This window comes from Diabrotica undecimpunctata, chromosome 8 (assembly GCF_040954645.1).
Source record: "Diabrotica undecimpunctata isolate CICGRU chromosome 8, icDiaUnde3, whole genome shotgun sequence".
Lineage (NCBI taxonomy): Eukaryota > Metazoa > Arthropoda > Insecta > Coleoptera > Chrysomelidae > Diabrotica > Diabrotica undecimpunctata.
This window is the reverse complement of record NC_092810.1, coordinates 9,105,161-9,132,345: the sequence shown is the minus strand read 5'-3', so window position 1 is coordinate 9,132,345 and position 27,185 is coordinate 9,105,161. Positions and strand designations below refer to the sequence as shown.

The 27,185-nt window shown below is 33.8% G+C and overlaps 1 protein-coding gene across 1 annotated transcript in view; it reads right to left on the bottom strand.

Moving 5' to 3' along the window:
- LOC140449240 (neurexin 1-like) overlaps positions 1 to 27,185 on the bottom strand; it is a 412,155-nt gene that overhangs the window by 10,824 nt on the left and 374,146 nt on the right. The window contains exons 16-19 of the mRNA XM_072542432.1: positions 20,867 to 20,986; positions 4,465 to 4,643; positions 2,417 to 2,588; positions 2,069 to 2,295 (exon numbers count right to left, since the gene is read on the bottom strand). Of these exons, the coding sequence (XP_072398533.1) occupies positions 2,069 to 2,295; positions 2,417 to 2,588; positions 4,465 to 4,643; positions 20,867 to 20,986 (698 nt within the window). The remainder of the gene's footprint in view (positions 1 to 2,068; positions 2,296 to 2,416; positions 2,589 to 4,464; positions 4,644 to 20,866; positions 20,987 to 27,185) is intronic.

The following is a 27,185-nucleotide window of genomic DNA, read 5'->3' as shown; positions in this document are numbered from 1 at the left end:
GACATAAGTGAAGTATTTTATATTTCATATTATAAATATTATTTTACAATAAATTATCACCATCTTTCCCAAAAAGCATTTCCAAAAAGGATTGAACTTTGACTATAGGTGATCTTAAGGGCAAGATTGGTAGGACAATCGGGAGAATTCATAGGACAATTTCGAGTTGGAAAAATAAATGGGCGAGGAAACCGATTGGGTGAATTTTTAGCAGAATAACATGGAAATTACCTCCAGGTCGCATACTGAGAAATCAAATAGATGACATTATGACTAACAAAGTTTTCGTAACAGCATAAAATCAGTCGAGACATACCCAAGAGCATATCAAATCCGACCATAACCCACTGATTAGCAAAATTAGTTTCAGGCTTGAAAAGATTCGGCGTTATGTCCACCCAAAATACGACATCAGGCTTTTAAAAAACAAACACACAAAACAAAATGTAAAACAGCATATTACAGAATAACTTGAATACCATTATTCAAACGGACGTAATGGACCAAGAGCTAGAAAAGTTACATGGAGGTTGATAAGACGTACAAGAGAAGTTTTTTAAACCACCAAAAATAAAGAAAAAATCGTGGATGACTAACAACATTTTAGATATGATGGAAAAAAGGCGAAAGTTTAAAGAATATACAAAATTCTACAGACATTATACAAAAGGATAGATAAAGAAAACAAAAAAGCAATCAGAATAGCTAAGAATATACTGCTAAGACAAAAATGTGCAGAAATATAGCTATTGCAACATAAACACGATTCATTCAATATGCACAAAAAGTTAAAGAAACTGTAGAAGAGTTGGATATTTGGCAGGTAACCAAGGCAGAAAATTAAGTGTAGAAGAGAAACTATATGTAGAACTGTAACTATTGCAGATGAAAGACAGAATACCATTGAAGACACGGAATGCTAAACAGGACCTCCGATTGTCATCGAAGAAGTCAAGTCAACTAATAATAACGCTAAAGATGGACAAGCTGTAGTTGCTGACAAGTTTTGTTCAGAATTCCTAAAACTTATGGATGAATAATGAATAAAATGGACAACAACAATATTTAACAAAATATATGCAACCTTCGTAACTATCTTCTTCTTCTTCTTAAAGTGCCCTCTCCTCAATGGAGGTTGGCTACTACAATTTTAAACTCTTCTCTATCTTCAGCTGTTCTTATTAGCTGTTCAAAATTTAGCCCTGTCCATTGTCGGATGTTTCTGAGCCACGATAGTCTTTTCCTTCCTAGGCCTCTCTTTCCCTCGATTTTTCCTTTCACTATAATTTGGGCATATTGGTACTTATTATTTCTCAGTATGTGGCCTAGGTATGATGTTTTTCTAACTTTTACTGTGTTAAAAAGTTCTCTTTCCTTGCCTATTCTATGCAGCACTTCTTCGTTTGAGGTATGCGATGTCCATGAAATTTTGAGTATTCTCCGGTAGATCCACATTTCAAAGGCCTCCAATTTATTTACGGTTGATGTTTTAAGGGTCCACGTTTCAACTGCATATAGAAGAGTCGACCAGACGTAGCATTTTGATAAACGTAGTCGAATTTCGAGTTTTATTCGAGAATCACAAAGCAGTTTTTTTATTTTTTCGAAAGATTTTCTGGCCTGTTCTATTCTCGATCTTATTTCTAGATCAGGATTTAGGCTGCTATCGATCCAACATCCCAGGTACTTAAATCTATTGACCTGTTCTAAAATGTGCCCATTTATTGTGCAAGGTTGAGGTACGTTTTGGTTTTTTCGGATTAACATCACTTTGGTTTTTTTAATGTTTATTTTCATACCAAATTGCTCACAGGCCGAGTTGGTCTTGTCGATGAGTCGTTGTAGACCTTAGTCGGAATCCGCAATCGTAACTATACAAAAAAAAATTATTGGAAAAACATGCGAGGACTACAGAACCCTGTAATGCAAGCCACAAACGAATTGTGTACCTTCCTCTGGTTTGCGCGCAGCTCACGTCTTTTGTTATAGAGGGCGTACATTATTAGCACACAGAACGACAAAACGTCAATGACTTCTAAATAACCAAATTTAATCTAATATAATATACCTGTTGCATCTTTTGCAGGTGTTCATGTTTATCCATCTGAGTCAGCTGTACATCTCCACGTATGGAAGTATGAAGATCCTTCTCTGCTGCTAAATCAAGAATTCGTAGGCCGTTCACTACTACACCAGATATTTTACCAGAAAATGGTCGTTCTATTCTTCCTTTTTTGGTCCATTTGCCTCCGATTTGAATTTGCGATTGCGTGTTAAATACTTGAAGCTGATGCCCTAAAACGAAAAAAAAAAAAATAAAATCAAAGTTTAAAATGTACTAAAAATTATTATTTCTTAATTAATTTAATTTGAAATATTTTTTAGAGCCAAATAAAAAAAGTACCAGTAATTTTACCTAACGGATGTACGGTTTGTACATTATAATCGTCAACTTGCAGAGTGGCGTTATGACCTTGTCTGTGGTATCTAACTACGTGATATGCATTGTCGTTAACTTTGACAGATATTTCTCCAAGAAGAAGATCACTGGATCCTAAATTGTAAACTACGAACACGTTGCCTTCCACCTAAAACATCAAAAATACTATTACTAAACCTATTTGTTAACAGCAAGAATGTTTACACAAACTTCATATAGACAGGTCTAAATATCTTGGTAGAAGTCTAGATAAAAAAAATCAGCGATGAATGGTATTAAGTACGTAAAACAAAAGTTCAAATAGGATTTAATATTGTAAGTTTTTTCTTTAAAACAGATGTAACAAAATAGAATATTTATAATACCAAAATTAACTTGCACCAAACTAATAAGGAATACATTTCTCGTTAATAATCCGTTTAAAATTTAACTCTCGTCTACGCAGACGTGAAATTAGACTGTTTTTCCTGACCGTACTAAAAGTTTATAGTCCAGGAAATGAAGCATTTCACCTCGCAATTTTTTCGTCCTGCGTGGATTGACTTGAAATTTTAACAGAAGGTAGGTAATAGCCTAAGGATCAAAATCTATATTAAACCAAAGTGCGCCAAAGCCTTGGGGGTGGTTGCCACCCCATCTCGGGGTGAAAATTTTTTTTTACGTTTTAACCACAGGTTTCGATTAAAAAAGTGATTCTAAACAAAAAATGTTCTATACATTTTTTTTGTAAAACTGATATTTTTCAAATTATTCGCGATTGAAAGTAACAACTTTTAGACGAAAAAATCGACGTTTTTAATCGATTTTTAGCGAATAACTCGAAAATGGTGCATTTTATCAAAAAAATTGTAGAGAACAAATTTGTAGCTTTTAAAAAGACAAATACAATTCATTTTTTAAAATGTTTTTGCAATATAATAGGAACCGAAATACGGCCTATCAATGTTCAGCGGTTTACTTCAAATGCCAAATTTGAAAGATTCAAACTCAAATATCGGGAAAATGATGCATTTTTGGAAGAAAACTTATGTAACCTTTCTTAAAGAGCATAAATAGACCTATCATAAAAAAAAACTCTAGCTCAAAAATTGAGTGAGTTATGATGAAAATAAGGTCAATACCTCATTTTTTTACGAAAAAATCGATGAAAATAACCCCCTAACTACCACCATAATTAAAATCGATCTTCACCCTTCTGCAATTCTCTTTGTACATATATTGTTAATATGTCCAAGAAGTTTGACCCATTTAAAATGCTTAGTTTTAGAAAAAGTACAGCTTAAAGCGAGAAAACAATTTACAATTTCATATTTTTTACCCTTCTTTTTTTAAATATCCCCGAAAATACTGAATATATTTATGAAAAAAATAAAAATGTACTAAATTGTAGCTTTTTTAATGACTAAAATTTCCCTTTATTTAGATTTGTTGTACAATGAATATTTGGCGAGATATAGCCGTTTCAAGCATCGATTTACGATCAAGCACCATCTTTTTCGAGCCCTTTAAACTTACCCCATTTAAAAACCAAGGGTTCCAAAAAGATTTAATTCACAGATCCTTGTAGCTCTTAAAAACCTCTACAAAATCGTTTTTGAAGAAACACTCTATCGTTAAAAATGAAGGAAATACGAAATATACGATATGAAGTGAAAAAAATATATTTTTTTCACTTCATAAGTTAATTATTTAATCATAGTTATATCATGTATAATTATCATTTTGGATATTCAGTCCAAAAATCTATTCAATAAAGAATAATCAATGTAAATACACCAAACGTTGGATTGGCAGATTGGCCACACTACGTTTTATTCTTCAATGTATGATTCCCGTATGCAACGAAAATAAACTTTAATATCAATAAAAACTAATATTTTTAATGCCTAATAGAATTGAAAGACATTTTAAATGTAAATATTTGTTTGTATTTTTTTAAATAATATTATTTGTTTATATTTTTAGATATATAGACACTATAGAGACTATAGAGACTATTATAAAAGTTAATAAAAACAACTTACAATATACATTTCAATGTAATCATTTGATGTTCCACTAACAACCCGAAGTAAAACTGCATCAGATTTTGAAGTCATCAGTCCGAGTGCTATTGTATCTTCTTGCATTTCTGGCATGTTATCTTCTGGATATGTGTAGATTATGATACCTCTGTTAGGACCAAATTCATAGGAAACAGATTCTGTAACAAAAACAAGATTCCACAGTTACCGAGAATAAAAGAAGAATTTTAAAATAATTTACTCTAATTCAAGAATCATTCGGTAAAGTCTGGTCTGTTCGGAAATATAATATGCTTGCTTATGGATTTGTTAAATAAACAAATTGTTTCCTTAAATCAAATAAAACTAAAACAATGTAATTGCTATAATGTAATAAGAATTTAATTTTAATAAGTTTAATGTTTTGTAAAAAAAAACAATAAAAAAAAATGGAGAACAAAATAAAAAAAAAAAAAATAAAATAAAAAAAAGTTACTAAGAAGATCTAAACCTTCGAGGTGTCGAATCGGGTTTATGTCTTAGCGTAGTAATAAAAAAAAATAAATAAAACAATAAAAAAAAGTAAAAAAAAAGTAAAAAAAAGTAAAAAAAAAATAAAAAAAAATAAAAAAAAATAAAAAAAAAGATACAAAAAATAAAACAACAAAAACAGAGTAAACTAGTAAGTAAGTTCCATGTCTTAACTGTCAATACAATAGTTTTAAATTTAAATACTAACAATATCTTGTGTAAAGAGAGAACTCAAAACGAATTGACTGGCCAGTTGGTTGTCAAAACCAGTGCCAATAAAACACACACACACACACACACACAATGTTTTGTGATGTTCAAAATATAGTGGATTAACTTCATGTTGTAAGTTTTTGTGCTTGTTTTATACAATCTTTTTGCATTTTAATTTCATTGTATTTACTGATAAAATAATTATAGCTATATTTTATATATCATATCCTAAAGAACCAAATAAATTTTGCAAAAGCTAGATTTAAGAACAAAGAGTTTTACTTATCCTATCCTATTAATGACTGCAATCTCAAGATAAAACTTTAGTTTATCAATAAAAGCAAGCGTTTAAAGCAACAATTGTCAATATCAATAAGAAGCAGTGAAGAACAAATCCCTTTCACACTGTAACTCTTGAAGATATCAGTGAAATGTGAGAAGAAAAGAAAAATATTGCGGAAACGTTTCGTTTTGTGTTTACAAAATAGCATCAGTCCATATCTGTGAAAGACAAAGGTCTTAGAAGAAAACAATTTAACTGGAGAATACCAATTGGCAAAAAAATGGCATCTCCAAGCAAAGTGAAAAGAGATACTTATTATAAATAGTAACTTACATGTGATGTAATAATTTTCAGTTGGTAAAATCAACCCAGTTTAACAATTAAATGGTCGTAAAAATCAATGAATCACATAGTTCATAGTAAATACTACATTCAGTAATTCTTCTTGTTGATGTGCCTATCCGGTATGAATGTTTTCGATCATCATGGCAATCTTTATCTTATCTGCAGCAGCGCGGAAAATCTGCACAGATGTTGTATTGAACCAGATTCTGAGGTTTTTTAACCAAGATGTTCTTCTTCTTTCTGAACCTCGTTCTCTAAATATTTTTCCTTGCAGGGTGGCTTTAAGGAGAGCATATCTGGATTCATTTCGCATAATATGTCCGAAGAATTGTAACTTTCGAGATTTGATGGTGGACAGTACTTCTCGGTTCTTATTCATTCTTCTGAGGACCTCCTCATTTGTGACTCGGTCAGTCCACGGAATCTTAAGTATTCTCCGATATAGCCACATCTCAAATGCTTCTAGTTTTCTGCACATATCTTCGTTCAAGGTCCACGATTCAACACCATAAAAAAGGACAGAAAAGACGTAGCATAGCTTTAGGGTATTTTTTCTATATTAATCAAAATAAGAGGAAAAATAAACATTTTTAATCAAAACAATTGCGAGCAATTGTGTTTGGGACTTAGAGATAAGATAAGTTTGTACCAAATTTCGTAAAAAAAATGTTTATGTACGATAAAAATAAAAAACCAACAACTCGGTTATTTGAATTTTTTGCATACATTTTGAGGTTATAATATGAAAAAAATGTAAATACAAATGTTGTAGATCTCTTTATTATTCTAGATCTATTTATTATTTTAGATCTGTTACTATTTTGTTCACTTTTTGCCGTTTTCAAAGGCTTCTGCATGATCTACCTACACGTTTAGTCCGGTAAAATAAGGATGCAACCTCGGAATGAAAGATAATGAGCTGAAAATTTGCATACGTCTTTATTTTGATGGTATAAAACTTACCTCAAAAGTCTCATATAATCACGTGTCCGCGACTTAAGATATTAAAGGTCAAAGGCCATGAAAATGAGTTTTCTGCAAATATCTCGTTTCCCTTACACTTTATGACATTTAAGGTGGTAAGAAAAATTGTAGAATGGAAAATTCTCTTCAATTTTAGTCTGAAGTACTTTTATGTACCTTCAACCCTTCTTAAGATAGAGCGCAAAGAGTGGGGGACCGCTTACCTGTGTATACAGTAACGCGAAGTCAGCCAGTAGGATTCAATAAATAATAAGTTATATAGTTAATTATTCACTTAAAATACTATTATTATCATTAAATTTTTATTATTTTTTATTTAATAAACTATATTTATAGATATTAATTATAAAATATATATTTTTTATATAATATTTATTTTATTTTTAACAAACATACAATATTAAATGAAATATTTCAAATGAACTTGAATGATATTTTTAACAGCTGTATATACGATAAATTAAGATCAAGTGCAGAATTCAACAATAATCATTTTTATATTTAATTAAATACTGAAAAAATCATATTTATTATTTTTTTAAATTATATATTTATTTATTAATCCAATAATCGATTTATTAAAGTTACAAATATAATATATATTCTTTTATTATGTATGGTTAATATTTTTGTATTAATTTTCTTCTTCATCGTCTTCTTCTTCTTCTTCTTCTTCTTCTTCTTCTTCCTCTGACTGCTCAATATCGGATTCATCATCATCATTCTCGTTTATTAAAGTATCAGAATAAAAATATTCAAGAATATCAGGTGCATATTCACTTTCTTCATTGAAATCATCTGAAGTTGATGAAGCGTTTAGACATGATTGTCCATTACACTGCCCACAAATTAAAGTACATTGCAATCCTGATTTCCTGCATCCGCAATTAGAACCACAACCTTTCTTGCAATTGCAAAATATTGTATTCAGCAGTTCTTCTGGTGCTGGCGGTAATAATGTTGTTATTGGTTCCAGAAATTCATTTTGCATTACCCAGCCAAATTCTTGAGGTTCTAAATCATTTCCCAACCAAATTTGGGTCTGATAATAGACACGAATGATATGCTGACGAGCTGCTGCACTTGAAGGTGGAAGACTTGATAACTGCACTGGTTTGTTGAGTCTTGTTGATTTGATGAACTGGGTGTATCGAAAAGAGTCTATATCGTCTTCTGATGTTGAAGCATTATACGCTGCTAAGAAAATACGTACTCCATTTTCAAATAATTCTTGTACAGAGCAGTTTTTTTGTTGAATTAGTTGAGGTGACTGATGTAAATGGTGATTTTTTTCGAACATTTTTTATCGATATTTTACCTTTCCTATAAATCGCAGAAGTCGTATCACATCCACTAAACGCGTGTAAAAATAAGATGTGTTTCTTAGAATGAGGGCATTTATCAAAACTTTTCGATGAATATAATTTTGTCTCCGCATTACTCTTACCAATTTAAAAAAAAAAAAATTTCTTGTTGATGTGATTGATGTGATTGATGTGATCCTATCAAGATAACTAGCAAATCAATATCTTCTTCTACAATGACGGAAGTTTTTCCTACATGTTCAGACTCTGCAATAGCTGTTTCTACAATGAGAACATCAGCATCATCTCTGGCTTTTTTTGTAGTGATATTAACAGCTTTTAATTTGTCGATAAGCATGTCTATACCGTTACCGTATGCACATGTAAGCGGTCCCCCACTCTTTTCGCTCTATCTTAAGAAGGGTTGAAGGTACATAAAAGTACTTGAGACAAAAATTGACGAGAATTTTCCATTCTACAATTTTTCTTACCACCTTAAATGTCATAAAGTGTAAAGGAAACGAGATATTTGCAGAAAACTCATTTTCGTGACCTTTGACCTTTAATATATTAAGTCGCGGACACGTGATTATATGAGACTTTTGAGGTAAGTTTTATACCATCAAAATAAAGACGTATGCAAATTTTCAGCTTATTATCTTTCATTCCGAGGTTTGCCCCCTTTTTTGCCTTATTTTACTGGATTAGTTTTGTGAATTACAAATTATATTTCGTAAAATTAATAATCGTGTTATTGCAAATTAGTCATTTTGTTAATCTCTTTCAACGTTTCACCCATACTTTAATACGTTTATTATTAATAATACTAAAAAATAGATATTTAAAATATCTTGTTTTATTGAGTATTTAATTGAATAAAATAATAATAGATTCATTAAATTTAATTTTACCCAAATAAACATTCAATAGCATTGACACATGAAATATAAAATTTTAGTGCGTGTTGTTGTTGTGTAAGTCATAATAATTTTAGGATTTTATTATTTATGGCCATTTTCCGGTTGAAATAATAATATTGATTTATAGTTATATTTAAAATGAAAATAATATGTAAACAGGTTTTTAACAATCAGAGCTGAATAACATATATTGTTATTGCTTGTTATTTGATTTTATCGAATAATTGTATCACAGTGATAGGCTATGTTTTGTGAGCATTTATTTTTATTTGATTTTGTTTAATTTACCACCCACTTCGTGTAACTCAGCAGTCATATTTATATCTACAGTGTAACTTAAAATTATTGATGGCTGCGGTTCTAACTGATCACTGGGCGGTTAGAAATGCATTCAAGACTCTGCGGTGGAAATAGGTGATGCGGACATTGGAGGAGAGAGATCGTTGACGTTACGGCTGGGGTTCTACAGGGAAAGGTCTTAAGTCCAACGCTATGGAACCTGGCCTATGGCGGGGCCATGAACTGCAAATAAGGAAAAGGTATAATCCTCTTCGCACTTGCGGAAGATCTCGAAGTTCTGGTAGTAACATGGGACGAGCCGGATCGCCGATTTCGGGTAAGACATACTGGCAACGTTGTGATGGACTGGATGATAAATCAGAAGAATCAAAAGAACTAGAACTCACGGCAGAGAAGACCGAAGCCATAATTTTGAAGGTAAACGGAAAAGACAAGCGTTGAAACTTTAATGTGACGGGACACAGATAACATCAAAGAAATGCGTCAAATATCTGGGAATGACGCTACACCAATATGGCGGTCGGGAGGGGGGGGGGCATATACGAGTGGTAGCTCGGAAGACAGCTGAGAGTGGTGCGGCTGTGCTGTGGAGGCGCTGTGATGCTCAACATTGGAGAATCCAAATCATAAATGAAGAACACCAGTCTGGAGTTACACAGATGGGGTTCAGAAAGGGACTAGGTACTCGAGAAGCTCTCTTTGGTTTGCATGTTCTTACACAAAGATGCCTAGTCGTTAATCAGGAAGTACATGCATGTTTTATCGATTTTGAAAAAGCGTTTGATAAAGTACGCCATAATAAGCTAAGAAACATTCTTAAAAGAAAGGACATAGATAATAAAGATCTGCGAATAATTCTCAATCTATATTGGAATCAGAAAGCTAACATCAAAATAGAAAATGACATATCACAAGCAATAGAAATACGTAGAGGAGTACGACAGGGATGCATTTTGTCACCGCTGCTATTTAATGGGCCACCAATTTCTGGGCTTTGCCAGACCAGATGAAGTTCAAGAAGTTTCTTTACATAGCGCAAAAGTGAGTGCCTGGTAAACCATACTTTATCGAAGTGGTCCATACTTTATCGAAGAAAATGGTATGCAAGTCACACTTAAACAACAGAGGTACATACAAATTTCAACACGCTTTATCCCTGATCTACGTCAATTTTGTCGTGCAGGTAATTTGGCATTCCGAGACCAATTTTTCTAGCAGGATTGGGCAACTTGCCATACTGCTGTCGCAGTTCGTCAATTTCTTCAGGGACATTTTCCAAACAAATTTATTTCACGATTTACTGACTTCCTCTATCCTGCACATTCTCCAGACTTAACATCCCCACGCATACATTTGGGGCATGGCTTAAACTGCCGTTTTTAACACGTTGATCGCCATAATGATAATATTTTTTGCCTTTTCGAAGTCCAATTTATTTTTTTCGTTTAAAACGCATAAAAATGCAGTACAAAAACAACGCAATTCTTAAATATAGCAAAGTTTCTTTCTAAACATGATTTTGAACTGCGAGGCATGGGTGCCTCGCGCGGCCTAAGAAATAAAATTTTTAAGCTGAGGCTATGCGATGCGCACGTGCCTCGCAAATTTGCAAGAATAAACCTGCGTATTGTTGCCGTATGGGTCTAACCAGTGTATTATTTACCTGCGTATTGTAGCGGTATGGGTATAACCAGTGTATTATTGAGTTCACATTAACTTGTTATCGTAGTAACAGTATCGCAGTAAAATTGAGAAAAATGGGCGATTATGAAAAAAATCAAAGTAAACTACAAAAACTAATAGATGATATGTTGTCAGATGAAGAGGTGTTTGAGTATATCGGAAAGTTATACCACAAGTAGTTATTATTCAGATTCATCTAATTATTCTTCATCACCTGTTCAAAAAAAAAGAAGAAAAAAAAGGCACTCAACCTTTCTATACTAAAAGTCACGTTGAGATGGCAGTGTACGGATATAAGATAACAGCGTTGCCAATTCTACTGCCATTGTAAGTTTTGCTACTTTTGTAAAAAAAGCAGGGCCAAACTCACGGTAAACTAAGATATGTTTAGGTAAGCTAAAGTTGTTAATAGAAAATTCGTGAATGAAATAAATGGTAATAATTCCTAAAATGCTTTTATACATAATACCGCAGTTAATAGGGAAAAAAATATGAAAAATATTCTACAGGTTTTTTAATGTTCTAAACGGTAGATAAGGGAAAACTGATGATAATTCCTTGAAGAATTACAGCCAATTTTGCTTTGTTTATTTTTTAAAGAAAGATGAAGTTTGGAAAAAATCATTTTTTTGCCTATTTTGTTCCTCGTGCATTTTAGGGAAAAATGTTTCAAATAAATGTTGCAGATCTTAAACAGTTTTTTAATTTTTTAGTTTGTAAATTAAAATACATAAACAAATGACTGAGATAATTGCAAAAAACCCCTAATTGAGGCCCCTAGAACACAAGGGTGTAAGTGCAGTTGCTTATCACTTAGCAACTGATATCTAACAACAGGCACGTACTTTTGGCTTCAAACTTTCTACATTAACAACAATAACACCATCAAAAATTACATGTCATTGAAAACATGCTGAAAACTGAAAAAGTGCTACCTAGGTTTTTAAATTTATATCGAACTTTGAACAAAGATTTTTCAAAACTTTGTTTTTGGCACTTACACCCCTTGTGTTCTAGGGGCCTCAATTGTGCACTAATTTATTAAATGTTCATAACTTTATTTTTTGCATAATGACGTCTAATATAACTACTTGAAATTATGTCGATTAATAAGTTATTTAAGTGTGCTACATTTCAACCAGATCAACTAAATATTTTATTACCTTTACTGAGAAAAGAATACCCCCGAAAAACAATTTTCAATCATCTTCATTTTCATAATCTAGTTCATCTTCAGAGTCATCGTTTAATGAAATTCTAATAGGTTCAATGTCATCTTGAATGTTGTCTACTGTCCAAAAATTATTCTCCAATTTTATAACATGGTTGACGTAATTTTTCCAATGTCCATTGTTCTGTACTTTATCATAACCTTCATAAATCAATGTTTTAACGTCGTTTTGTTTGAAACTTGAATTCTTAGAGGACACGTACCGTTTCACTTCACTCCACACCATTTCTATTGGGTTCAGTTCACAGTGATAAGGCGGAAGTCTTAAGATATGTACATCTACGCGGCATTGTTCGTCACTGTGATTCCTGTATTTTTCACCAATACAATCAATTTTGTATTTGTCATAAATATTTTTAAATACATTAGCAGTTTCCAGAAGTTCATTTTTTAAGTAATCTTCTTCAAAATAAATGTCCTTTTCATAGAGCCACTCCTTAATTTGACATTTCACCCAATATTGTTTGGGAAAATTTAATTTCCTAGAGTGATAAGATGCATTGTCCAAGATAATGACATTCTTTTTATTTTTTGGGAGATTCGGTATTAACATCTCTTCAAACCATTTTTCAAATAGATCTCCGTCCATCTCTTCATGGTAATCTTCAGCACCTTTTTTGGCAAGAAAAGTGATGTCAGCACCTTCAACAAATCCGTCTTTGTTTCCTGCATGGACTAAAACAAATCTTGGTCCTTTTCCGGTCGGAGTTTTTAAACCTGTGGTAAGTCCATTTACGAAAGCCTGTCGGCTATTTTTTATTGTTGTATCTTGCCATACTTGCCCATTGGTTATTCCAGTATTAACCCATGATTCGTCCATATAAATGATATTGGCTCCTTCGTTCCTCAGTTTCTTTATTTCCCGGAGATAGTGACGCCTCCAAGCGACTATTTCTTGTTTCTATTAATATTGAATTTCTACCTTGTTTGCCATATATAAAACCCATGTCGTGCAATAGTCTTCTCAACGTACTCTTGGAAAAATTCGGAAGATGCTCCATTTGCTTAATTTTTTCTAGTACTACGTCAAGGGTTGGAGGAATATTGTCCATAAAAAAACCGTGCACTACTTGTCTTATTCTAGACCGAGTTGCTTCATCATATCTATTCTCACGACTATTCAAATAACCGGTTCTTTTTTTTCTTATAGGAGTTACGAGTGGACCATTTTTACTTTCACTTCTATATCGGAATATCGTTCGCTCAGAGACTCCAGTCATAGCAGAAACTTCCCGCACTATTGTTGATACACTTTTATCATTATTACTGTTTGATAAATAGTTAAAAACATTTAACACTATTTTTTTGCATTCACTATTTAACAAATTACCGTTTTTGAATTTTATTACACTCGCGGCCATTTTGACACTGACACGACACAAACGTCTGATATCAACTGAAAATTCTTTTAATGACTCTCAAGTATTTACCTGAATTTATAATTGCTGGCATTAGACAATAATTTTGAATTTATAAATAGGTATATTTTTTTAATTCTAAATTATTTTTTAATGTCTGTAACTGTAAATGCAGGTAGAGAAAGTGTGTCATTAAAAGGACATTAAGATCAAAAACGGATTATACAAATAATTATTTCATTTCCACGAATTGTAAACAATTTTGAACAGAAGATATAATTCCGAAAAGACCAGATTTCCGAAATATAACTTTCTATTTTTAAAATACCAACAGAAAAATTATATAATTAAAAAAATGTAGTATTTTTCCGTTTCACATTCATAAATATTTCCGAAATTATAATTCTTTTATAGGAGCCGGCCCATAACGTACGATTGTAGGTACGATTAAAAACTGACAACAATGTAGTTATTTCTGGCATATAGAAAGTACAGGCCTATCTCTGGAACGCTGCCATCTGAATGTGAATTTATCTATAATAACTCCTTAGAGTAAGGAATTTTACTCGTTTACTTGGCGAGTAGAATTCTCTACTCCAAGAATAACTCTAATAGCATAGACCAACCCAGTACATTATTTGAAGTACAAATCAAAAGCGTTGAACAAGAAAAGCATGCTGACAACACGGAAATACCTAGTGCTGATGAAATACCTAGTGCTTCTACAGTGTTGAACTGGAATGAAGTAACGGGGGATAATTTGAAACATTTCACTGTTTTTGAGGAAGGGTTGAATATAAATGAAAATATCTCAGGTATGCATGATAACCAGCCTATTGATTTTTTTTACTGTTTGTGGATGACAATATCAGAAATTTGATGGTACAAGAAACCAATAAATACGCTTCGTAAAAAACAAAAAGAACCAATTTACTTCAAGCTCGGATTCGGCAATGAAAGGATACTACTATTGACGAATTGAAAATATTTTTGGGTATACAGATTTGGATGGGATTAGTTCAGATGCCTAGTGTGACATCCTATTGGTGTAAGAATATCTTATATTCAAACGAAATAAAATCGTTAATGTCCAGAAACCGATTTGAGCTCTTCTTGAGACACTGGCATTTTTCTGATAATAAAAATACAAATACTTCACACAGACATTACAAAAACAAACCCCTTCTAAATCATATCAATCAAAAATTTCAAAACGCAGTAACCCCTTCACGTAAAGTTTGCGTAGACGAAACCCTCGTGCCTTTTCGAGGACGTCTTAGTTTTCTACAATATATAAAAAACAAAAGACACAAGTTTGGGGTAAAAGTTTTCAAACTTTTTGAACAAGGTTACACGTATGATTTCAAAATATATTGTGGGACAGAAAAAAATACTACTTCTGACAGCGTACCAATATCGATTGTTATGGGGTTTTGCAAAAATTTATTGGATAGTGGTCGAACCATATTTGTGGATAACTATTATACCAGTATCGAACTTGCTTACAAATTGCTGGACAGACAAACTCATCTGATCGGCACCTTAAGAAAAAATCGGAAGGGAATCCCAAAAGACATAGTACAAAAAAAAATAAAAAAAGCGAAGGTATTGCCAAGGAGAGTGATTCTGGAGTGGTGATACTAAAGTGGTATGATAAACGTGAAGTTTTGATGCTGACAACAAAACACAAAAATAAGATGGCTACTGTAAAGTCCAAAAATGGAATTGAAAAGGAAAAACCAACAGATATTAGAGACTATAACCAAAACAAAAGTTTCGTTGATCTCTCTGATCAACTAAAAGCCTACTCTTCTTGCCTCAGACGTAGCCTCAAGTGGTATCGCAAATTGGCAATAGAAATATCACAATTGCCCAATGTAGAGAAGATGTTTCCAAACACTTGCTAAATATAACCTCAAGAGAAAATCTTTCATTGGTAGAGAGCCATCACATTCAGGAAGTGAATACTACTAGTAGATGTAGATGCTCAAATTGCTACAAGAACATGTCTGAACAACACGGTAGAAAATACGCCACGTCTAAGGCCAGTATGTCGCGTTATAAATGTATACAGTGCGATAAATTTTATTGTATACCTTGCTTTATTTTTTGGGTTTATAAATCCAAGCGAATATATTTTATTTTATATATTTTCAAATTTATTCTGTTTATTTTTCAAATAAATTTATTGATTTTTTAGTTACCTAACAAACTACATTACAACAGTAAAAAGAATAAAGTACATAAAACAAAAATATTATGGTATGATATTGTGACATTCAACCCTTAATCAAATCGTATATATTCGGGTCCAGGGACTCCAGGGCCGGACCAACTAACTTAATTTGTTCAATGGGCCATTTACTCTTATTTATTATAGCACTTCTACTCAAACGTGAAGCAATTCTGTGCAGCGCGGCTTGGAGTAAGTCCGCCGCACCTGTAATAGGCCGCACAAGGTTGGTGTGTTACATTCGTGCGAGGCACACTGGCCACACATGGCGATTAACGTGTTAAACGGGCACCACAAACCATCAATGAGTTAAAGGATAACGTTGCAGCCTTCTTTGCAGACTTGAGACAAAGTTTATTCCATAACATTACGAGAAATCTGGAATATCGGTATGAAGTCTGTCTTAAGAGAGCAGGAGCTCATTTAGAACATATTATAAAGTGTTAATAACACAGGCCTACAAAAAATATTTTTTGAAAGTTGTTTGAAATTTGATAACTGACTTTTATGTACTTTCTTACGCTGATTTCAACAATGCAAACCATTTTTGTCTATCACCTCAGGTTTTCTCACAAAGTAGGGAGTATTGTTTGGCTGTAATAATAAAATTTAAACAATTTTTCACCTATAAAATTTAGTTCATTTATTAATAATGTTCTAAACTAATTTCCATTACAGTTATATTTCTCTTAGGTTCCAATGTCCTTATAATAATGCTTTGGCTTTCTGTCAAAGTTTCTTTTACTGATTTTCTAGCTGTGGAGTCGTTGAGAATCATCTCTTTTCATGATCCAGCAGTAGTTTGCTATCATGCTCACATTTTATCTTCCTTGGTATCTTCTTTTCATTTCTTTCATGCCTTGGTGAAATCTTTCTCTTTACTAACATCACCAAGGTTTGCCAGAAAGTATTAAGATGTGAGTGGAGAAAGTGAAGTTTATTGCTCATGTTACAGCGCAGCTTCGTCGATCATGTCTGCGACGATTTTCTTGTAGTTTGGATGTCTTTTGTTACCTAGGAAACCAATAACAACTAATTTAAAAGATGTCCATGCTGCCTTTTTAATTGTTTCCATTTTATCCACAAAGTTAGGATCTGTCATTAGTTTTCTAATGACAGATTCTTTTTTAGCTTTGCCGTGGATAAACCAGATAACTGTCCACAAAGATATCTGACACACTCCACTTCTTTAGTCAATGCCTTGACAAATTGTTTTATCAGCCTCAACTTAATGTGAAGTGGTGGAAGTGATCTGTCATTAGTTTTCTAATGACAGATCTCTCCCCTTCTTTAGTCAATCCCTTGACAAATTGTTTTATTAGCCTCAATTTAATGTGAAGTGCTGGAAATAATACCTTTTTGGTATCCACAAGGCTCTTCCTCTCCTCAACATTTTTAACCCCTACTTGTAAGGTTTCTCTCAAGGGCCAAACTTTTTTTATGTGGTGTTGCTTTCTGTCTAGACTGTCCCATTCACAGAGAAAGCAAGGGAACTTTGTATAGGAACTTTATTCGAGTTTAGGGTTTTCGTAATATTGTTTCCAGTAAACCGAGTGTGCAACTGGTATAGAAGCCTACTTATTGTGTAGAAGTACTACTTTAAGGCTTCTTTTTGATAAATCAATCAAAAATCTCCACTCATCAGGAGCATATTCTAGTTTGAAATGTGTCATAAGTTGGGAGAAGAAAAATACAAATATTCTTCGTAGATCGATACCAAGAAAAGGATGTTTTTAAACAAACATATGTTTAATTTTCTTACTTCTGCCGATTCTCTTACTAAATCATTCACTGTCTCCTTCACTATCATCTTGCTGATCCAATGGCTCGTGATCATCATGTATATCATCCAAAGAATCTGGAGGGGAAGGTATGGCACTTCAGGTCCATGAGGAACAGGGCGAATAGATGATTAAATGTTAGGGTAAGAAATATCCTTTTTTTTCTCAAATTAAAACCTCGTTCGTTGCAAGAACAAAAATAGCTGTCATTACTATGATTTTTGGGCTCCCTCCAAATCATTGATATTCCAAAACGTAAGAACTGCTTACCTTGAAACCATTACCTCAATTCTTCAACACACACTGAACAAACTTTATGTGGGGGGCCAAGGCTTACCTTGATCGCCTAACTTTATACCAAAATAAGCAAAATATACTTTTTCAACAAAATCGGAAACGTTTTTTGTTGATGTTTAACGGTATAGTTACCGCAAATGTAACAGAAGCAATCTGGCGAGTTTATACATCCTCTGGTAGCCATTGTCTAATGTCTAGATAGCACAATAACTTCACAATACAAGAAAATAGTCACTACTTCAAAGCACTAATAAAAACAACACCAAGCGAAGAGCTGCTATAAATTGTTAGACATTTCCAAAGGCTCACTGCTTGTTAACGGTGGAGAAAGGGGCAGCGCGACAGATAGTCACTGACACGAAATAAAGCGTAGTGAGTCAGCAAGTGGATGGGTAGGGTGTACGGCAAGAACAAGTGCTGACTTGAAAATACTGCTGGTTTCTCCTAATTACTCTAGTAGATAGACTACCTATATCTGAGCGCAACCCCTAAATCGCATCCCCTAAAATCGCAACCCCCGGTCGTAAGTTCCAAACGGCTTAACGTAGGATGACGTACGAGGGCTCGTTGGAAAGGGGATGAAAAATGGGGTTAAACGCAGTATGTGCCGTGCGCATCGGAGCATGCCAAAAGGTCATTACGTCATATCTTTGTTTCTATTGGTCCGATCGTGACGTACGAGGGCTCGTTGGAACGGGGAGGAGACGGGGACACAAAAAACAAAGATGGCAGCATTGCCAAATGGGCGCTAGAATGTATCTTTGTTGCTATTGGCATGATTTTGACGTATGAGGTGTCAAATGAAAGCGTAGGTGACACACAGAAGCCATGTCAACGATCAGTATGAACATTATTCTTCTTCTTCTTCTTCTTGTCCATACAGTGCCTAATAGAACGTGACATCCGACATAGAACGTGACATTCGATGCAGAACGTGAAATGTCGCGTGAAATGACGTGACATTCGACGCAGGACGTGACATTCGACGCAGAACGTGAAATGTCACGTGACATTCGAAGCAGGACGTGACATCCGACGTAGAACATGAAATGTCACGCGAAATGACGTGACATTCGACGCAGGACGTGACATTCGACGCAGAACGTGAAATGTCACGTGACATTCGACGTAGAACGTGACAGCTATGTGACATTCAACGCAGAACGTGACATTCGACGTAGAACGTGACATTCGACGCAGGACGTGACATTCGACGCAGAACGTGAAATGTCACGTGACATTCGACGTAGAACGTGACAGTTATGTGACATTCAACGCAGGACGTGACATTCGATGCAGAACCTGAAATGTCACGTGACATTCGACGTAGAACGTGACATTCGACGCAGGACGTGACATTCGACGCAGAACGTGGCAGTTATGTGTGTTAGTCAAGATGTTGCTTGACATAAAATGTGACATTCTACATAGGACATAGTTAGTAGTACTATGAATCCCATCGAGTACATACATAGAGTAATAGAATTTCAAAGAAAACTTGATCGGTTAAAGATCGACATTAAATCATATGAGGATTTTAAACATATTACAAGACAATTAGCTGCATTTTGACAACAAAACGTGGAAACCCGAAGAGTTGAATCTACAGCAGCAGCAGCAGCAAGACACCTGGGCCTGTAGAAAACTGCCACCAGCTACATATCCATTAAGACGTTTTCAACCAATACCATGTTTGTCAGCAACAACAACACCACGGGTGTCAGCAGCAACAACACAACCAGCGAGTATATGAAAAGTGAAATAGATAATGTCTTTACAATGTCCTGTGTAATATTAGCATCTGTATTTATCTTAATTTTAAAAATTATTTTTGAAATTGTAAGAAGAAAATTTGAATCTTCATGTAATATAAGACTCAATCAATAAAGATGTTTTAAATAAAAAAAGCGTTTAATTTCTAATATATTTATTTATACATATACAAAAATTACAATGGTATTATGTTATTGGCAAACCAGTGACGTAGACGATCCACATTTCTTTCGGTACATGAAAATAATCCAGCGGCATGACATGGGTTTGCAGTAGGGCCAACGTTTCCAGTAGCACGAGGCGTACCATCAAACTTGCAAACATCAATAATAATGGGAAAAACTCCAAAAACGTGACGTTTCTTATCCAAATATTCTGCTTTTTGTTCTCCTCGAACGTAGATGTAATCTGCTGCATACAACAACTTGGTTTCTAGTATTTCATTGATTTTGGACAATTCTACTTGCCCATCAGAGTATCGAATTCCAAGCAGTTTTTTCTCCACGTATGAGGCAGTCTTCCTATCTCCATTAGTTAGCGCATTAAATGGTTTCTGAGGCAAAAAGATGTAATGACTTCGTTTAAAACCTATTTCAATGGTAAGTTCTTTGGGAACAAACCATCCGTCCACATCGAATCCCTGAATGTCTACGAATGCTACTCTCATGATGACTGCTCGTTCACTACTGACAATTTATGTATCTAATTTAGACTTTTTACAATTTCGGTGAGAGGGAAGTACTCCATTACACAATCATGAATTATAATGCAATAAGCCTTGGTATTTTCGGGAAAACCATTATTCGCTTCAATATCGAGTTTTACGTCAACAGTGGATGCTTTCATGCTTTCTTCTTGTTTCGAACATTATTATTATATCATTTTGTGAAATAACTGTACGTGATGGAATTTTTTCACTATTTTTCCCGAAATCAGCATTAAAAATAGTATGAAAATCACTTATTAAATTTTAAACAATTTTTTGGTCGCAGACCTGTGTAATATGTATTTTTTAAAACAATAAAATATTTCCAAGTTCGGTACTGTTTTATTTTGCGCTATACTGTAATTATTTTTACTAAATATTATAGTTGTAAAGATTTCGTATCAATATAAAATAAAGTAAAAGTACACAGCGTAATTTAAAAAGAGCTTTATTTTCGGTTTATTAAAATATTAGTGCTTACCATCGGAACATGTGGGTCCAGTAAAAGAGGTCATATCACAGTCGCAGGTGTAGGATGTCCATTGTTGAACGCAGATGCCGGCATTGGCGCACACATTGTGACTACATTTAGCTGACTGACCTGCAAAGGTTATACAAATCCATTTTAGCTTGTTGTTGATGATAATATAATGTGGTTACTCAATTACGTAGGCTTTTAAACTTCAAACACTGTCGTTTGTCAAACAGTTCGGAACTTAATTAATTTAGTAAAGCATAGGGGGTTGCGTAATTGAAAAGCGTAGGGACGTAGAGAAGCGCTAATTATATGTCACGGTCAAACTAAAGCTCATCGGCGGTATTCAAAATTGAACCGGACAATGGCAGCAATTAAAAGTTTATTAAAATAAAATGTTATTGTAGATAATTTTGATAAAATTTGTTGGAAGTGATAAAGGTAATTGATTAAATTATCAAACAAACGTTCATTTAATAACGATTGGGAAATGAATGTCAATACAATGAAAAACAAATATCCCTGTATCTCCGGAAAAGAGTCTAATATTCTATAGACAATTTCATCATATTGATAGCACATTATGTATGCAAATCCCTAAACTGTTGATACGGGTGACTCAATGAAAAATAGATATTTGTCAACAAGTTTACAGAAGTATTTTTTTTTTATAGCCCTTTTTTTATCCGAATTGTCGAATAAAGGCCTCTCCCATTTCTCGCCATTCATCCCTGTTGTGTGCTAGGCGTTTCCACATTGGTCCTGCGACTCTTTTGATATCGTCGCTCCAGCGCATTTGAGGTCTTCCTCTTGGTCTCTTCGCATCGTACGGTCGCCAGTTTCCGACTTCTTTGTTCCATCTACCATCTTCGAGACGTTCGTTGTCTCCAGCCCATTTCCATTTTAATTTAGCTGCTTGTTTCGCGGCGTCCTTTATTTTTGTTTTGTTCCGGATTGCTTCGTTCGTTTGCCGATCTATTAGTGAGATACCAAGCATCTGTCGTTCCATGGCTCGCTGAGTTTTTCGAATCTTGTCCATGTTCTGTTTTGTGAATGTCCAGGTTTGAGCTCCGTAAGTGAGAACGGAAAGGATACAAGAATCGAACACTTTGGTTCGAAGGTTTTGGGGTATCTTTTTGTCTTTCAGTATGTATGAGAGTTTTCCAAATGCGGCCCATCCCATTCTTACTCGTCTGCTTATTTCGGTAGTTTGGTTTTCTTTGTTTACCTTGATATTCTGACCCAGATATATGTATTCTTCTACATGTTCCACTTTTGTTCCTTGGATGGTTATCGTCGGTTGATCATCTTTATTCGACATAAGCTTAGTTTTACTCAAATTCATTTTCAGTCCTTTTTTTATGGATTCCGTATGAAGCTCATCGATCATCGTCTTCAGTTCTTTCCAGCTGTCGGCTATTAGTACTACGTCATCTGCATATCTTAGATGGTTTAAATACTTTCCGTTTATCGATAGTCCCTTCGTTTCCCAATTTAATGATTTAAAGATGTCTTCAAGTGCGGCAGTAAATAGTTTTGGAGATATGGTGTCTCCCTGTCTTACTCCTCGGTTGATTTTTATTGGCCTCGTTTTCATTCCGTTATCCATCGTGACTACCATTTCAGCGTGTTGATATATATTATGTATTAATATCCTATATCTAGAATCTATTCTGCTGTTGACCAGTGCTTCCTCAATAGCCCATAATTCTATGCAGTCAAAAGCTTTCTCGTAGTCTATAAATGCTAAACAGATTGGTAAATTGTATTCGTTAACTTTTTCTATTAGGACCTTTAGTGTGTGAAGATGGTCACATGTACTGAACCCTTTTCTCAATCCGGCTTGCTCTACTGGTTGATATACATCGAACTTTGTTGTCAATCTATTTGTAATTATTTTTGTGAATGTTTTATAAAGTTGTGATAGTAGTGATATTGGACGATAATTTTTCAGATCTGTATTGTCCCCTTTTTTTGTGTATTAATATTGTGTTAGCAGTATTCCATTCCTTTGGTATGTTTCCTTCAAATAGGCATTTATTAAAAAGTATTTTTAGGTACCTGATGACTTCTTCTCCGCCTTCTTTCAACATTTCTGCCAGAATTCCATCACTACCCGGTGCTTTATTTCTTTTCAATTCTTTAATTGCATTTTCTATTTCTACTTCGCTTATTTCGGGCATTACTTCAGAATTTACGTTTGTTATTTGTCTTTTTAGATTTTGCTTTGAAGAGACGGGGGGATCGTTTCTTGAGCGGTATAACTCAGTATAGAAGTTTTCAACTATGTTTGATATCTGAGCTTTGCTTGTTTCTAGTTGGCCTTGTTGATTTTTCATAGTTATAATATTTTTCTTTCCTAATTTCGGTTTGGTATATTTCAGACTTCGATTTTTCTCTATCACTCTTTCTACATGTTCTTGTTGATGTTTTTTAATATCGTCTTTTATCTGTTTTCGTATGGCTCGATTAAGTTCTTTGTATTCTGTGGTATTTCTTTTGTTTAGTGACAGGAGCTCTTTTCGTTGTTTCAGCATATTCTTCGATTCTGCACTTATTTTGGATTGTTTGTTGTTATGGCGGGTTGCTACTTCTGAGCTAGCATTCAATAGTTCTTTTGTTATAACTGAGTTAATTTTATTAACGCTGAGTTGTTCTAGATTCAGTGCTTGGGCGGTTTTTAAGTTGATAGCATATTTTTCTTTATCGACTTTTAGCTTTTCTGTGTCTATTTGTATCGTGTTATTAAAGTTAATTCTACGTTTGCTATACTTAATCCTTAGTTTAGCTCTAACCATTCTGTGATCACTACCCAGAGAGACATTATTTATTACTGTTACATCTTCTACGATACCTTTCTTGTTACAGATGATGTAATCGATTTCGTTCCTTGTTTTTCCGTCTGGTGATAACCACGTGCACTTTCTTTGCGGTTTTTTCTTATAAAATGTGTTCATTACGAAATATTTGTTGCTATGTAGGAAGTTAACCAGGGTTTCTCCTCTCTCATTTCTAACACCATAGCCGAATTCACCAATAGGAAAACAATTTTAAATTGAGTATGACCACCAAGGTTGAAGCAGAATAGAATACAATAGTTTTGAGGGTTACTAATCCCTAAATAAAGTTGCCAGTGTCGGAGTGATGGAGATTAACAGGTACTAATGAATTTGCAAGAAATGTAAGATGTTTATTTTATTCGTTATATATAAAATAATTTGTGGCCGTAACAGGGGCCGATTTGTGAAAAAATGAATATTATTTTAATCAAATTCCATTTCAGATTCACTGCTTTCTTCAGAATCTAAGGAATCTTCAACTCCAATGTTAATTATTACCGGTTCCAGCCTTGCATCAGTCATATTATCCAAATTCCACATTTTATTTTCTTCCTTGTGAGCATGACTAACAGCATTTTTCCAATTTTCTGGAGTTACTTTTGATAAGGAATGTTCTAATAATTGTTGTAAGTCTTCTATAAAAGTTTTGTTGTTGCGTCCGACTTCACCCTTTACTTGAGACCATATATTTTCTATCGGATTCAGATCACAGTGGTATGGGGAAAACGTAAAATAATTACATCACGGCCATTTCATCAATTATATATTTTTTATAAGCTGCTTTATGTTGCCTTACAATAGGTAATAATTCCTTTTTTTGTCGAATTCTCCTTGTACTCAATTGCGTGTTTATCCAACCATTCGATTATCTCTCCCTTTTTCCATGCCGTTGTTGGCAATTTTTCTGCTAGTCTTGAATGGTAACTAGCATTATCCATGACTATGACAGAATTTTTTGGAATTAAATCCAACATTTGCTCAAAATATTCTTCAAAAACGTCAGCAGTCATTTCCTCGTGGTAATCTTTGGTTGATTTTGAGGCAAAACTTAATAATCCACCATTGACAAAACCGTATTCGTTTCCAATATGGGTTATTATGAGTCTGCGTCCTTTTCCAACGGGAATATTGTTTATTCCAGTAGATACACCTTCGATGAATGCCTAACGGGAACTTTTCACATTTGTATCAACCCATAGATATGGTACAGTATGACCTTCATTTAGCCAAGTCTCGTCCAAATAAAAAATTGTTTTCCCTTCTTCTCCGTACTTTTTAATAGTTCTTAGATAATCTCGTCTCCAACATACAATGTAATCTTTTTCAATTAAAACGGATTTTCTTCTATTCTTTTGCCAACGAAATCCCATCTCTCTCAATAGTCCCCATAATTTCTTGTTGCTTATGATTGGTAACTCTTCGTTTTCTCTAATTAATGTTTGGATTTTGTCCAATGTTGGAAATTCTTTGTTAAAAAAAAATGAGTGGACGCTGCGTCTTATCATGTTTATATGTATTTCTTCATTTCCAAGGGTTTACTCCCTCCACTCTCCTTGGGAGATGAAACAGTTCCTCCTTTTCTTTCTTTTAGGAATCTATAAATTGTTGCTTCTCCAACCCCTGTCATATTTGAACACATGTCAACGATTTCACGAACATTACTTAAAGGGCGTTGATGTACAAGTGCATCGTGTACATTTAATATTATATTTTTCTCTCTTAGACTGAAGGCACCTTTAAAACTACACTTAACTGGGATAAAACCTGTTGTCGACGTCATTTTTAAATGCAAATAACAAAATATCGACACCAAAAATGTAGGTAGGTAAGACATGAACAATGTACATCTACAAACTAAATGGAAGATGCAAACAATTTCTAATTTATATTATTGGCATAAGCTGTAATGTGGCATAAAAACTACTTAAACTATCATTAGTGAAGCCTTATCAGTAATTCCAGGTAATCGTTCAAAGAAGGTATTCTTTTTGTGTCAGGCGATAACTTGTATAGAAAACAATAATCACCTTTAAATTACTGTTTACATTAATTTATTTCGTGAAACATTGAATTCTCTCGTTAATCACCCGTGTATAATTAACAATAATCGTGTGGCATATATACCGACGTTTTTTACGCAAAAAAGAGGTATAGTGAGATTAGTGGACACTTATTTTACAGAAGATTTTTTAAAAGATAATGAATTGTTGACGGCATCTTAAAATATTAATTTTTTTTATTTATTTCAAAACAAGTATAGGGTGACGCCTATGGTTTTTTGACCTGTTGAGAATTTGCATACATAATGTGCTATCAATATGATGAAAAAGGACTATAGACCGCGAAACCGAACAAAACATTTAATGCTTTCAAAGCTATGACTACTTGGCTATTACCTTTGATAACATGGGCACCGATTCACGAGAAATAAACAAACGAATCACAGAAGCAAAAAAGTCTGAAGACTAGTATCATAATTCAATCTTCACTTATCCACTGCTGGAAATAGATCTCCCTCATAATTTTCCACCTGTTTCATTCCAGTATCCGCTTTGTCCATATGTTATCTGTCATTCGGGTCACTAGCCCAGTTTTATTTCAGTGCTGCTATTCTCTCTACAGCAACAACCACTCCTGATCTTCGTCGTAATTGGCAGCTTGGGAACTTGTCTCGTACAGAAATGCCCAACATAGCACGTTTCATCGCCCTTTGAGCAATACGGATCTTTTTCACTATTCTCCTTATCATAGTCAATGTTTTCGCTCCGTAATGTGCTTTAACTTGCCGATGGCTGCCGAAGTCAGTCTTATATGACGGACAAGCTCAAAAGTTTTGTTAACTTTTTCTATGCAAAACATGATCTCAGGCGTTTAATCCGTTAGATTTTTTTCTTTAGAGTTATCTAAAGTCACTCATTTACATTAGTAGACATGCTTGCTGGATTTAAGTGAAATAATTGTTAATGAACGTGAACTAATACGAGGAGAAATTTTAAAAAAAGTGACTCACGAATACATTAATAGACTTTTTATGAGGTGAATTGCGAGCATTTCGAATATTTGATATGATTTTTTCGTATACAGATAACGGCATTGTTTTGTTGACCATAGGAATTAAGATTTATTGCAAATCCATCTCTAAAGTACATTTATTATAATTCTCTAAAACTAATTTTTTGTTTATTTTTTAGCCTTAATAGCAATACAAATATATAAGTAAGTAATATGCTTTATTGTCACTGAAAATTGTACAAATTTTATAAGACAAGAAAGAAGACAAAAAATCAGAATAAGAATCGTCCATTCGATTCAACAATATACCGGGTGTCTCATTTAAATTAAATAAGTTATTGAGTAGTAACAGAAAATATTGCATCAAATGCTTTATATGTCACTCGAATGCAAAGTTTCATGAATATCATCTTTTTTCTTTGAGAGATGTTAACTTGATTCCATACTTTAGCCCAACTCTGTATGTCCTCCCA